Below are 14569 nucleotides of genomic sequence, written 5' to 3'. Positions count from 1 at the left end.
TGGTTCTCACTAACCACTAAAAATAATTCACACCAAAATTACTATTTTACCCTTACTCGCTAAATGACCAAAATACCCTTCTAATACGGTAATCCATGAAAATGCACCCAATGATGAATAATCACACACAAACACAAATAATCACATAATAAATAATTAAAATAAATCTAGCTAAAAATCGGGCTGTTACAATGAACACAGCGACGATGATGGCGATGAACACAGCGACTGTGGTGGCGATGAACACAACGACTGGCGAGGTTGTGGTGAGCGACGGTGGTTTGGAGAGAAATGACGGTGAGCGACGGTGACCGTTATGGTGAACGACGATGGTTTCGTTTTTGGAGAGAAATGACTTTGGTTTTTGGAGAGAAATGAGGTTGTGTTTTTGGAGAGAAACAAAATGGGCTTTAGTTTGATTTCGTTTGGTTTGGGGGGGTGTATGACAAAATGGGTTGGGGTGTAGGAAGCAATTATGCACGGTGCATAAGGAAATCCTTATGCACCATAACCACTCCTTGTTTGAAGTTCCACAAGTTAATGCCATACTAAAAAACTCACCTACAAAGGGTTACTACACAATATGTTTCAAGTAAAAATGTAGTATGAAACTGAGAATCAAACAAGCAGTACTGCAAAAAACCAGTTACAACCAATAGATGAAACTGACAAGTAAAGTGAAGAGAAGAGAGTAAAACATGTAGGTATATAATATAATAGTTATAAATAAAGGAGTACACTTCACTACAGACTCTGACACATATGACACACACACCTAGACACTAGGCAATTCAAAATGTACTCCTACCTACACTAGCCAAGCCAGAATAAAATACAACATAATGAAAGTAAACACTAATTTAAAACCTGAGAGAAGTACAAAATACTAACCCAATGGCCGATATTGATTGTTTGTTCGGTAAGTTGTATCAAAACTGATGACATCGCCAAATAGAGAATAATCTAGTTGCATAATTCCATCTGCCCAAAAAAATGCTAGCTATGTCTTCTGCAGAATCAACTTGGATATCATAGTATAAAGATGGTTTCGAGAGAGCTTCATTTCTAAAGAATTCTTGAATTACAGTTGCTTCACCAACCACCATCTCCTTTTGACGAATTGTCATTAGATAGTTCTTTAAGTCCGAAAACCGAAAAGGAAGATTCTTCGTGCCTCCAACTCCTTGACCCATAACTTCATAAGATGTTCTCATCGACATTCCAGCTTTAGAATTTATCAAAGCGAGTTGTCCTTGAACTTCATTTACTTCTCGAAATGATCTCAGGTAACACAAATGCTCTGGTTTATGTAATGGATGACAGTGAGTCACATCCCTATATACATTAAAAACTTCATCCAGCTTCAAATATATTCCAGCTTTACAACCAACCCTTTCCTCAGGTTTTTCTTTCACTTTCACAAATTCAATAACCACTGGACTGTCTGATGTTGGCCTGTTGTTAGGATTAAGCAGACTTCCCTTCTTGAAAGGTTGTTTGTTACAAACATAACGCACATAATGTACCTTATCTGATTTCTTATTTTGTGAATTGTTCTTCGACTTCAACATAGTCCTAATAGAGAATCCAGTGTTATATGCATAATTACCATAAAAATCTTCAATCTCTTTAATAGTTTTAAAGACTAAAGACTTCCATGATTCTTTATTGCTAGGGGAGTAACATTGAGAACTATCATGAATCAGTGATGAAGTTTCAACACTCAGTTGTCCACTCTCAGATGAAGTTGATATCAAATCCATTGAAAACAGCAACAAACACTATTAAGAACAAACAAATATATTAGTGTCAGAACTACTAGGTTTTCATTGAAACTTATGCTTTATTATGACACCACCGAATGCTGAGAATTTAGAATTATTGGGATGTGTTGATGATTCTTTGTACCAAATACATACTAGGTTTTCATTGTTATCCTTGTGAGATACTAATTCTAGCACATATTTGGCTCTAAATTCTAATATATTTTGATGCTATTAAAAACGTGGTTGTGTGTTAATTTTCGGCCGATGCACTAATTGCCCTGCCAACGGTTGTTTTCTTTCAATGGTTTTGCCAGACACTAATATATTTGGTTTTATTGTATGTGTGTGTGAATTATTTGAATATAATCACGTGTGTTGATGCCGACATTGATATGTCTCATGTTCATCTTGTGCTTGAGTTAGGAAAAAACACACAAGAGCCAGAAATATAAGTGAAATAACAAGTAATATGGAAAGAGAGATTTAGAAGCCAGAATGCATTTTGTTAGCACTTTGTTAAACTCTCAAAACTATGTCAAAACCATTGTGCTGTGGAAATGGTTTACCATTAGATGTATTTTATCACTAAATTGATCCTAAGAACAGAAAACAATTAACAAAATCTGAAATTTGAATCAAAACCTAAATACAACAAAAATCATATACATGATTACCTTTTCAATTGCAGTACGAATGTTGCTGGAGTGCGATAGCCGGAAAACGACGTCGGAGCGGCGAGCAAATGTGAAGCAAGGTTCACCATTGAAAATCGGCGCAATCACGTCGTGAAGTAGCTGGAAAAACCACGTCGGGCAAGGGTCGCGGCGAGCAAGATCGTAGAAGAAAGGGTTTGTGCAATCAGATTGTGGGGTCTGAGCTGAGGGTGCATGGTTTGAAGACCGTAGGATTATTACTAGTGTCAAATTGATCTGATGGTTGTGAAGACCTTATGCATGGTGCATAAGTTATGGCTTATGCACCATAACTTTTGCCTCTAAGAAACTCATATATAAGGTAGAGAATCGAAACAAGAGGAGATAGTGATGACAGATTCTCACTACTCTCATTAAAAATTATCTAATAAAGGGGAATGAACACCAATTTGGTGCAGTTAACCGATGCTAACATTTCTTACCACAAATATATTCATCTATCTCTATGTGTGTTTCTCTAACCTCTCTTAGACTCTTAGTACAATAATTTTCTTATTTAACCATAAAACGTAAAACATGATTCTTTTTTAATTACCTGTAATGACACTACATATATATTCTTTTCCATTCTTTGAAAGAAAAGAAAAAAATTCTTTAAACTAGCATGTGCCTGTTTGTTTAAGATGATTACATCCATTGGAAGAGGTCAGACAAGAATTGGAACTTGGCAGATCTTATCAAAATCAGTGGTTATGTTGTTTTATTAATTTATTAATCTATCAGTGTTGTTCATGTAAATAATAGATTAACTTTAGATAAAAGATGGAATAATGTGATGGTTATTTGACCTAATGGTAATCAAAGCCAACACATAGAAGCCAGCAGAATTCATACTTCAAATTGAATAAACTCGTAGGAAAATGATATGCATTATAAAATATGAAATCAGTTTGACCTTTTAGATTTCTTGGACTCACTGTATTGTATTGCAAAAATATGAAATCAGTCTACTGATTTATTAATAAACAAGATAGAATGAAGGTTTCAAAAACCTATTGTATTTATCTATTTTATACCTCAAATAAAAAATGCAAAATAAGTGACTTTCTTGGCAGCATTTTTTGGCACTATTTGTAAATATGTTAATCTCTTGACGTATATCTTTGGTTCCTTCCGTAGGTTTTGATTGTGACCCCTTCCATGAAAAAAAAAAATCAAGTTTCCTGTGTTGGGTGTGAACACAAATGGTAAGTGTTGAACAGAGTAAATTATAAAAACAAGTCCAGAAAGACCAGCAACGCGGAATTTCACTTTCAACATTAGGTTGAAAAAGTTGAGATATAATTATCAGTATACAGCCAGAGCTTGAGAGCAACTTCAAAGGAAAACATGTCTCAAGTTTGGTTGTTAATATTACTAATTTATGGCTTGTTGTTTCTGAATTATGTTAATAGCAATGCTCTAGCTATTGAATGCTTAGCTTCTGATCATGAAGCTCTTGTTGACTTCAAAAATGGCCTTGAGGATTCTCACAACCGTCTCTCTTCGTGGAGAAACACCAACTGTTGTCAATGGCGTGGAATTTACTGTGATAACAACACAGGCGCGGTCATTTCAATCGATCTCCATAACCCGCATCCACCGTCATTTGATTGGAAACTGAGTGGTGAGCTAAGACCATCTTTGATGAAGCTCAAGTCGCTACGGCATTTAGACTTGAGCTTCAACACATTTGGTGAAATTCCAATTCCTAAGTTTTTAGGATCATTGGTGAATTTGCAATATCTGAACCTGTCAACTGCTGGCTTTGCTGGTTTAATTCCACCCCATTTGGGAAACCTTTCTCACTTGCAATCTATTGATCTCACAGATAATAGCTTGCATGTTGAAAATCTACAATGGGTGACTGGCCTTGTCTCTTTGAAATATCTTGCCATGGATGGAGTTGACCTTTCATCGGTAGCAGGAACAGACTTGGTTAGTGCAGTAAACCACCTTCCTTTTTTAATAGAATTGCATCTATCTTCTTGCCATCTTTTTGGCCAAATTTCATCTCCTTCATCTCTCAATTTTACTTCACTTGCTTTTCTAAATCTTAGTTCTAATGCTTTTTTTTCCAAGATACCTAATTGGCTAGTTAATATTAGCACCTTAGAACATATTGACATGAGAAATAGTGGTTTCTATGGAACAATACCACTTGGTTTAAGAGACCTTCCTAAGTTATGGTATTTGGATTTAGGCTTTAACTACAATCTCATAGCAAGTTGTTCTCAACTCTTCATGAAAGGATGGGAAAGAATAGAGGACCTTGATCTGGGAAATAATAAATTATATGGGAGACTTCCTTCATCCTTTGGAAACTTGACTTCTCTCACTTACCTTAATCTTTCAAATAATACTATCGAGGGTGTTATTCCTAGTTCAATTGGTGCAATCTGCAACTTGGAACTACTGATTTTATCAGGAAACGACATGACAGGAACTTTTCCTGAGTTTCTTCAAGGAATAGAAAACTGTCCTTCAAGAAAACCTCTTTCTAATCTGAAGTTACTCTGGGTGCGCGACAACCAGATACATGGTAAAATTCCAGATTGGTTGATTCAGCTAGAAAATTTAACTAGTATTAGTATTTCAGATAACTTGCTTGAAGGTCCCATTCCTCTTTCCATAGGGTCGCTGCAAAATCTCATTGTGTTGGACCTTAAAGGGAATAAATTAAATGGTACTCTACCATACAGTATAGGACAAATAGATAAGTTGAAATATGTAGATATTTCTTCCAATCAGTTATCAGGCATGGTAACTGAACACCATTTTTCAAAGCTGAGTAAGTTGATACTTTGGACTATGTCTTCCAATTCATTCACTTTAAATGTCAGTGCAAATTGGCTACCACCTTTCCAACTAGTTCTCCTCGGTATGGGTTCATGTGCTTTGGGGCCTTCATTTCCATCTTGGCTGAAATCACAAAGTAGGATTTCGAATTTAGACTTCTCCAACGCTAGCATTGTTGGCTTTATTCCAAATTGGTTTTGGGATATTACATCTTCGTTGACAATTATAAACATGTCTCATAATGAGTTACAAGGTCGGCTTCCAAGTCCAGTCCCTATGGCATTTTCTTTATATGTTAGGCTTGATCTAAGCTTTAATCTTTTTCACGGACCTCTCCCTACTATGACACAAGGATTTGAGTCGCTAGATCTCTCACACAATTGCTTTTCAGGTGCGATCCCAGTGAACATTAGTCAACGCATGAATGGAGTGAGATTTTTATCTCTTTCATATAATCAACTCAATGGAGAAATACCAGTGTCTTTAGGAGAAATGTCCTCTGTTATTGCCATTGATCTTTCAGGAAACAACTTAACTGGAAGGATCCCTCCAAGCCTTGCAAATTGCTCTTTACTCGATGTACTAGACCTTGGGAATAATAGTCTATTTGGGACCATTCCAGGTTCTTTGGGTCAATTACAACTACTCAGATCACTGCACCTTAATGATAATCACTTTTCAGGGGATTTGCCACCATCTTTAAGAAATTTGTCAAGTTTGGAAACCATGAATCTAGGGTCCAATATACTGTCAGGTGTTATTCCAACTTGGTTTGGGGAAGGTTTTCCTTATCTTAGAATTCTCATTTTGAGGTCTAATGCATTTTATGGAGAATTGTCACTTGAGTTTTCAAAACTAGGTTCTTTGCAAGTCCTTGACCTTGCTAGAAATGACTTGAGTGGCAGAATTCCAACAAGCTTGGCTGATTTAAAAGCAATAGCCGAAGTGCGGAAGAAAAATAAATACTTATTGTATGGAGAATATCGTGGTCATTATTATGAAGAAGGATTGAATGTCTATGTGAAAAACCAAATGCTAAAATATACCAAGACCCTTTCCCTTGTTACAAGCATAGACCTTTCTAATAATAACTTCAGTGGAAATATTCCAAATGAGATAACAAAACTATTTGGTTTGGTGGTTCTCAACTTGTCAAGAAACCATATAAGTGGTCAAATTCCTAAAACCATTTCAAATCTGCTTCAATTATCATCCCTTGATCTCTCAAACAACCAACTTTCCGGAACAATTCCTTCAAGCTTGTCTTCCTTGTCATTTTTAGGGTCCTTGGATTTGTCCGATAACAACCTCTCGGGTGTCATTCCATATACAGGCCATATGACAACTTTTGAAGCTATGACTTTTTCGAGGAATTCGGGTCTCTGTGGTCCTCCCCTTCTTGTGAGGTGTTCAGATGATGGTGACAACAGACAGAGTAGTGATGATACAAATGATGAGGGATTGTTTGATAACTGGTTTTACATGAGTCTTGGTTTGGGGTTTGCAACAGGCATTCTAGTTCCTTATTTCATTTTAACAATGAAGAGTTCTTGGGGTGATGTCTATTTTGGTTTTGTGGATCAAGTTATTCACAAATTGTTAAGGTGCACACTCAAACAAGGAATAAATCATGGCCAAAGGAGGAAGATTCGTCAGAGGCAATAGTGTATACACATGATTACATGGTTCTATGAACCATCCAAGGGAAAGATAAAAATGTTCAAGATCCAAAAAAAAAAAAAAATTCATAAGATCATCGAGCATGATGGAACTTGATCTTTTAGTCTTCTTCTTGCCTTTCCAATAAAATCTGTAATGTTTGATTAATATAGAGTAGCTACATGTATAATTTGTTCTCAAACTTTTGATGTTATTCCTAATTGTATTGAAATTATTATTGAGATATGATATGACATAAGTTTGTTACTTAAAAAACTGTATAGAAAATAGTGAAAACTTATTGTTTGTCAAAAGAAAAGGAAGAAGAAGAAGAGGAAGAGACAATACTTGATCTTTTCATGAATTTATTTCTAGATATTGCAGTTCTATAGGATGTAATATTCATGTTCCTATTAATTAAAATTTGGTTTGTATGCAATCTGAAATAATATTTATCTCCTTAATTAATATAATAATCAATTAAACCTGTGGTATTAAATTTTAAATTGAAATTAATTAATTATTGCTTAAAGACTATAAAATTTGTAATATATTATTTGCCAACAATCAACATCGCACATGTCACGTGAGGCGCAGCCGCACTACCCATGCTCAGCACAGGTCTCTCAACTAGTTATGATCAAAAGATAGATCCTTCAGAAGCTTGCTTTCATTATGAAATGCAAGCAAGTTCATACAGACATTACCTTATGATTTATACGGTCTTAAATAACTAACAACTTCAGGATAGGTTATCATTGATTTATAGCATCCTTCCCCAAAGAGACATGTAATGTCCAATGTCCATAACCTGAAACACAATCAAAATAGAGCATCATTGACTTATAGCATCCTTTCCCAAAAATGTCTAAGAATTACAATAGCGATTAAAATTATGATCAGGATATAGATCTGCAGAGACCAATATAACGTTTAGAACCTCGCTTTAAATATGTATCCCCTGATCGACAATAAAAAATTAATGAAAAACCAAGTTCATCTGAAGAATGAAATTAAAAGTTTGCCACTTGATAAGTTGAACTTAAGAATTAAATCTCATTCCATGTGACAAACTTTACCTCTTCAATGACATCCAACAAGCATCAAGCTTGTTATTAACCAGGTAGGCTCATTCCCTAAATCAGTGTTTTGTCAAGTGTATGAAATTTGATGACAAAACCTTCCATTCCAAGTACTACCAAAACCAAATAGACATGCATTGTCCATGAACCTGAAAAAACAATGTTGATTGATTGATTCATAGCATCCTTCGTCGCATGGACTTCAGAATTCATCACTGTGTTCAAGATATCAACGTTGGTTTACCAGTGGAAAAAGAGACAGCTAAATCTAGAAATAATCAAATTTTGATCCCTGTTTAGAATTGCAGCTGCGATCAATTTCTTGCATCCCAAAACAACATTGCCGTGAATTTAACGAAGCTCCAATTAGTAGCAGTGGCTGAATGCACGGTGATGCGGTTAGTCACCGCAGCAACAGCCATGCGCTTAATCAATCCAGATTCTTTTATAAAGTCGTGAATGTGATCAACATTGTATTGGAGAATTGCAAATCATTTTATTATGGTAACAATACTAAACAATATATGGTGTACAATGCCACTTTATATGTCAGTAGAAAAATTATTTGCATTTCAAGAACAAAAGATATAATAAGGCCAGATTTTAACCACAATCACTTGATATCATATGCATGAAACACGAGAATTAAAAGCTGCTTCCTTTTAATCTAGAAAGATTTGATAACTCCATCAGACAATCACTCTCTTGTAAATCACCAACCTTTTAAGCCAGGGAATTTCCTTCCTACCTTTTTTCAAATATTTCTGTCACCGTAACTCCTCCTAATAATCTTCCTATATTTATACAATACTACTTAATATTTTATATACTCTTTCAGCAATATGCTTCAAACTGAACACTTCAATATTTCAATCACTTATATTTCTTTTAGGAATAATTCAATATACTCTTTAAGTAATATGCTTCGAAATGAACACAAAAAACAACTAAAACATAATAAAAACAAGGAATATATATAGAACCATTTTGACATGAGAAATTAAAGTTCAAATTTAGTCAAAAAAAACAACTCTAAAAATAAAAAAGCCAACAAGATGCAGCATGCTTACCTGCACATTCCAACAACATCAGCAGAATTTTGGGGGAGTTTACAATTCCAACTCCCTTGCTGATAATGTAGACAAAAGAGTGTATTTTCTCAAGCGACAACATTGGAAGTCAATGCTTAACCACTGATTTTCAGTACCACTTCAATAAAGAGAATGCTGCGTATCTGAATCTGTACTTTGATGATATGAATTTTTCGGTGAACTGCCTTGATTCTTAAACAGAATTTCCTTAACGCGTGCAGCCTCGGTAGGCATTCCAGATTTCAAAAGACAGGAACTTAAAGTTCTAATAGTAACATCATCTGGGGAACAACCGGTCGCCAACATCCTGTAAAAGATACCAATTGCTTCGTACGCTCTTCCTTTCATACAATGACCAATAATAAGAATAGTAAATGTCAGTTTATCAGGTTTGCATTTCTTTTCCATATCTACAACAATTGCATTAGCCTCATCAACATTCCCAGATTTACAATATCCATCAATGACCGGATTGTAAATAAAGGCCTGCGGAACAATTTCACTCTGATTCAATAGTCTCAGAAGCTCGTGAGCTTCTTGTAATCTATTGCTCTTGCACAGAGCACTGATAATAATAGAATAAGTATACAAATTTGCAGAAAAATTTCTTGCTTTCATTTCATTCCAAAGTTCTAGACCATAGTCCACTTGTCCAACTCGGCAATATCCATCAATTAACGAAGTGAATGTAACAACATCCGGATCACAGCCATGTAAAATCATCTTCTTATGCATGTCTACTGCAGAAGAAATGTCACCTGCCTTAACAAATCCATCGATAAGTGCATTAAAACTAGCCACACTCGGCTGAACTCCGGACCTAACCATTTCATTGAAGATAGAAGAAGCCTCCTTCATATTACTCAATTTACAATAACCCGATATCACAATCATATAACTCACGTCATTAGGACTATTAATCTCTTTTAGCAAATCTCGTGCTCTATCAACGTCATTAACTCTACACAAACCAGTCATAAGAGTATTATAACTAACAACATCAGGGCAACAACCAAAATTTCTCATATCATTCAAAAACCTAAACGCTTCATCAATCTCCCCAGCAACGCAAAAACCTCGAATCAAAATATTAAACGTAAAACTATCCACATTCAAATTCAACCTAACAATCTCCCTAAACAAACTAACAGCATCATCTAACCTACCACATTTAACCAAAATATTAAGAATGTTATTATAAACAACGACATTCACATCAACGCTATTACGTAAACAATCATTAACAATCTCCTTACAAACATCAAACCTACCAACAAACGCAAACGACGAAACTAAAATCCCTAACAGTCTCCCATCAGGTAATAACCCATCAGACCTCATAACATCGTAAAGAATTTTCGCGGAATTGTGTTGACTTTCGCGACAAAGGGAGCGGAAAAGGAAGTTGTAAGTCCAAAATGAATGTGAGAGCTTTAAGTATTGTTTGGTGAATATGAAGAAGTTGAAACGTGAATGTTGGTGGGTTAGATTTTTGATAACTTCGAATGCGAGTGATGGGGTTAAGTGGTGGTTGAGATAATTGGAGATTGTGTTGTTGAGTGGGGTTTTGGAGAGGAAGAGGGTTGTGACTATTTTGATGAACCAAGGGTTGGGTTTGTTAGGTTTGAGAGTGTGGTAATGGGTAATGAGGGGTGTATTGAAAATTTGAGGGGTGAAGAGTGAAGAAAATTTCATGAGTTTGTGTTGAAATTGAGTGATTTGGGAAGAAAACGGTGTCGTTTCATTTGGAAAGTGAGGAAGGGTTTTGGGGTGATACAGGCGGAGGGGTTTAGGGGAGAAGGAGGAGTAGGGAACACGAATGCATACTCTCCTTTTGGAGAGGAAATGGGATTCATCCGTTACATTAATGACACGTGGAATTTTAAAAAAAAATCAATGACTCAGATTCATTCACTACTTTGTGAATTTTAGTTTGGATTAAATATGATTTTGGTCCCTATAAATATACCAATTTTTCGTTTTTGTCCCTCTAAAATTTTCCTTCAGCTTTTAGTCCCTAAAATTTTTTCATCTTACTTTTGGTCCCTTCTTTAAAGTAAACTCATATGTAGAATTAATTTTTCCATCTTCACTTTTTATATTTTTTATGGTTATAAATTCATATTAAATTTATGTTTTGTTAAAAAAATTCAATTCTTTTTGGGAAATATTTTTACAATATTCTATATATTTCTGCAAAATTTAATTAAAAAAATAATAAAATTAACTTAAAAATAGGGACCACAAGTAGTGGTTGAAAATTTTATAGTGACTAAAAGTTTAAGGAAAAATTTAGGGGTTCTAAAATTGTAACGCCCTATTCGTTATTTTAATTATTTTGGATTATGTGGAGTCGTTTTATGATTTTAAAATAATATTTGTGGATTTTATGGTGTGTTAGATTTTATTATATAGTTTATTTTAATAATAATTAGAATAAGTGAGAATTAATATTATTTTAGGAGGTTGGGGAGTTAATTAGAATTTAGGCTAAAATATGGTTTTGGTCCCTGCAAATATGTCTCATTTTGGTTTTAGTCCCTGTAAAAAAAATTTGTTGTTTTTGGTCCCTGCAAATATGCTTCATTTTGGTTTTGGTCCCTGACACCAATTTTGTGATGATTTGCACACGTGGCACATGATGACTGAACTCATTTATTAGAGAAATAGTCCCTGCAAAATCTTTTGATTTTGAAAAAGGTCCCTGCAAAATATTTTGTTTTTGAAAATAGTCCCCAGGGACTATTTTCAAAAACAAAAGGGACTATTTTCAAAAACAAAATATTTTGCAGGGACCAAAAACAACAATTTTTTTTTACAGGGACCAAAACCAAAACGAGGCATATTTGCAGGGACCAAAACCATATTTTAGCCTAGAATTTAATAGAATTAAGGGGAGATTAATAGAAAGGGGGAAGTTATACTTTGGGGAGTTAAGAAAGAGAATATCAGAAAGTCAGTTTACGTGATAACATCAACTTTTGGGAGATAAGGGAGAGAAGAGCAAGTAGAGTCAAGTTCATCAATTTATGCGCATTTCTTTCTGCAATTCTAAGGTAAGGGTGAGGTTTACCGCAATTGTATAGGTTCTGAATTCTGATTTTGATTTTAACAGGTTTATGAGAGAATTGGAAGAAACTAGGTTTTGTTAAATTAATGGGTTTTGAGAGTAGAGATTGCTCTATTGATGTTAGAAATGGGTTCTGAGTGTAGACAGTAATTCATTTCATATCTGTAAACTAATTTGGGGAGTGAAATTGAAGAAATTTGGATTTTGGGGAAAAATCTGAGTTCTGGTCATGCTGACATTCATCGCTCGCCTAGCGAGCAACCTGTGCTCGCCATAGCGAGTGAGCAATGTTCATAGCTCGCCTCGCGAGCAGCACCACTCGCCATGGCGAGTTGGTCGTGGTAAAACTTGATTTTTGAATTGTTGTTATAAGCTGTAATTTGGATAGTTTTAGGTGCCTAGATGATTTTAGAGAGGACTGGGACAATTCTCAGATTAAAAAGATGAATAGGGAACTTAAAAATGAAGATTTAGTGAGAAAATGTCAAAACTCTCGAGAGCACCATATGGTTGCTTGCCTTGAACTCGCCATTGTAACGCCCTAGTCGTTAATTTTATTTATTTTAGAATTAATTAGAGTCTTTTATGTGTTTTTAAATAATATGTGTGATTATGTGGTATGTATTATTTATTTATATGGTTTAATTTAATATAAATAGAATAATATGAGAAATAGAGTTATTTTGGAGTATGGGGAGTTAATTGGGAATTAATAGAATTAAGGGGTGTTTAATGAATTAAAAGAGAGTTAATATTGGGGAGTTAAGAAAAGAGAAATTCAGAAAACGTTTTTTTACGTGAAACAAGTTTGGGAGAGAAAAACCAAGCCAAGGGGAGAGCAAGAGCAAGAAGGGATCGATTTTGCTGTAGCTTTGTTTGTGCAATTGAATTCAGGTAAGGGTGAGACTATCCTTCAATGATCATAATATATAATTTCTGAAAATTAATCGAATTGAATTGTTCTTGAAGATAAAATTGGGAATATAGGGTTGATGATGATTTTGATAGGAATGGTGTGAGAATTCATGTTTATTGTGAATAGTTTCCGTGTTCAGAATGATTCCTTGATCTTTAATGTTGTTGTAATCAGAATTTGAGGGAGATTAGAATTGTTGGAGAAAATTGGAGAGAATTGCTAGATTGTTAGAATGAGCTGAATTGTTGTTGTTGATGTCTGTTTTGTGTTCCTTTAGATGTCTAGTTGTGCATTAAACCTGTAAACATCTGTTGGAAATCATTTTGGTTGATCAGGGGATTAAAATTGAGTTTTTGGAGTGAGAAGAGGTCTGAACCCGTAGGTTTTTGCCCTGCCCAGATGAGTGGTCGCTTAAGCGAACGACCCATCGCTTAAGCGAGCATTCAAGCTAGCTGCCCAGATTTTGAAGAAGCCAGTTCGCTTAAGCGAACCGTAAGCGAGCCGTAAGCGAAGAAACCTTTTACATTCGACATTGAGTTCGCTCAAGCGAACCGTGAGCGAGCGGAACCCAAACTCTCTGTAAGCCGGTCGCTTAAGCGAGCCAGCCTTCGCTTAAGCGAAGTGAGCCTTAGTCAGCCACTAGGGGACCCTTTTGAGCATTCTAAAATGTTTCTTTCAGCTTGTATAACCCTTGTATAGGTATCAAATCCTACTAAAGCACCTTGATAATTGATTTGGTTAAATTTTATGAATCTTGGAGATGTTGGAGTAATTGAAACTAAGTGAACTCGTATACTATGTTGAATGAACTTGTTGCATTAGCATGATTATTAATAATTGTGCATTTTCTGGAATTGTTGGGTTGGTTTTGGTAATTTGCTGTTGATGGGATGTATGCTTCTATTTAATTAAGTTATACATGATGTTGCATTAAGGGGTGGTGAGTCATATAAATACATATGCATTTGTTGAAGTTGTATGTAGATATACACAAGTGGGTCAGTTGCATAAGCATAAAAGCGGGAGGGCTTCGGCCCTGGAACACCTTGTCGTTCAAAGCGGTGGAACACTTTGTTGTTCAAAGCGGTGTTTAGCGGTGAGGACTCATGTCCTGAAAAAGAATGCTTTAACCATTCGATTAGCGGTGAGGGCTTCGGCCCTAATATGGTACCACAAGCATAGTCGTAATTATCGAGGAGTCTTAGAGGTGTTGTCATGTCAATGCATGAGTCGTTGTTGTTGGTTGAATTGCTATATTTTGATGGTGTTGTTGATTATGAAATATTTATGCATATTGAATAATCATTGATATTTTAGGGTGTTAGATTCATTTGATGTTATTATATATTAATATTATTGTTTGAGAATCTCACCCCTTCTGCTTGAAAATGTTGCCCTTCTTATGGGTAACTTGCAGGTGATCCTGAGTAGTAGGTGGTGGCTCAAGTGTCTAGGGCTCTGATACGTACGGGATGGGATTTCTTGTTTACTTTC

At 35.3% G+C, this 14569-nt stretch overlaps 2 protein-coding genes across 2 annotated transcripts; one reads left to right on the top strand and one right to left on the bottom strand.

Moving 5' to 3' along the window:
• Window positions 1–3808: 3808 nt before the first annotated feature.
• On the top strand, window positions 3809–6922 carry LOC25491980 (receptor-like protein EIX1). Its single transcript, XM_013600029.2, has one exon. It carries the CDS (start codon window positions 3809–3811, stop codon window positions 6920–6922), a length of 3114 nt encoding a protein of 1037 aa, XP_013455483.1.
• A 488-nt stretch (window positions 6923–7410) lies between these two features.
• LOC25491979 (pentatricopeptide repeat-containing protein At2g06000) lies at window positions 7411–10947 on the bottom strand. The gene is made up of 3 exons (XM_013600028.3): window positions 9069–10947; window positions 7996–8147; window positions 7411–7727 (listed from the first exon to the last, which is right to left on the bottom strand). The coding sequence occupies exon 1, from the start codon at window positions 10782–10784 to the stop codon at window positions 9210–9212; it is 1575 nt and encodes a 524-aa protein (XP_013455482.1). The 5' UTR covers window positions 10785–10947; the 3' UTR covers window positions 7411–7727; window positions 7996–8147; window positions 9069–9209.
• Window positions 10948–14569: the final 3622 nt, after the last annotated feature.

This window comes from Medicago truncatula, chromosome 4 (assembly GCF_003473485.1).
Source record: "Medicago truncatula cultivar Jemalong A17 chromosome 4, MtrunA17r5.0-ANR, whole genome shotgun sequence".
In the NCBI taxonomy this organism is placed as follows: Eukaryota; Viridiplantae; Streptophyta; class Magnoliopsida; order Fabales; family Fabaceae; genus Medicago; species Medicago truncatula.
Note: the sequence above shows the minus strand (reverse complement) of the source record. Positions and strands in the feature narration are given on the sequence as shown.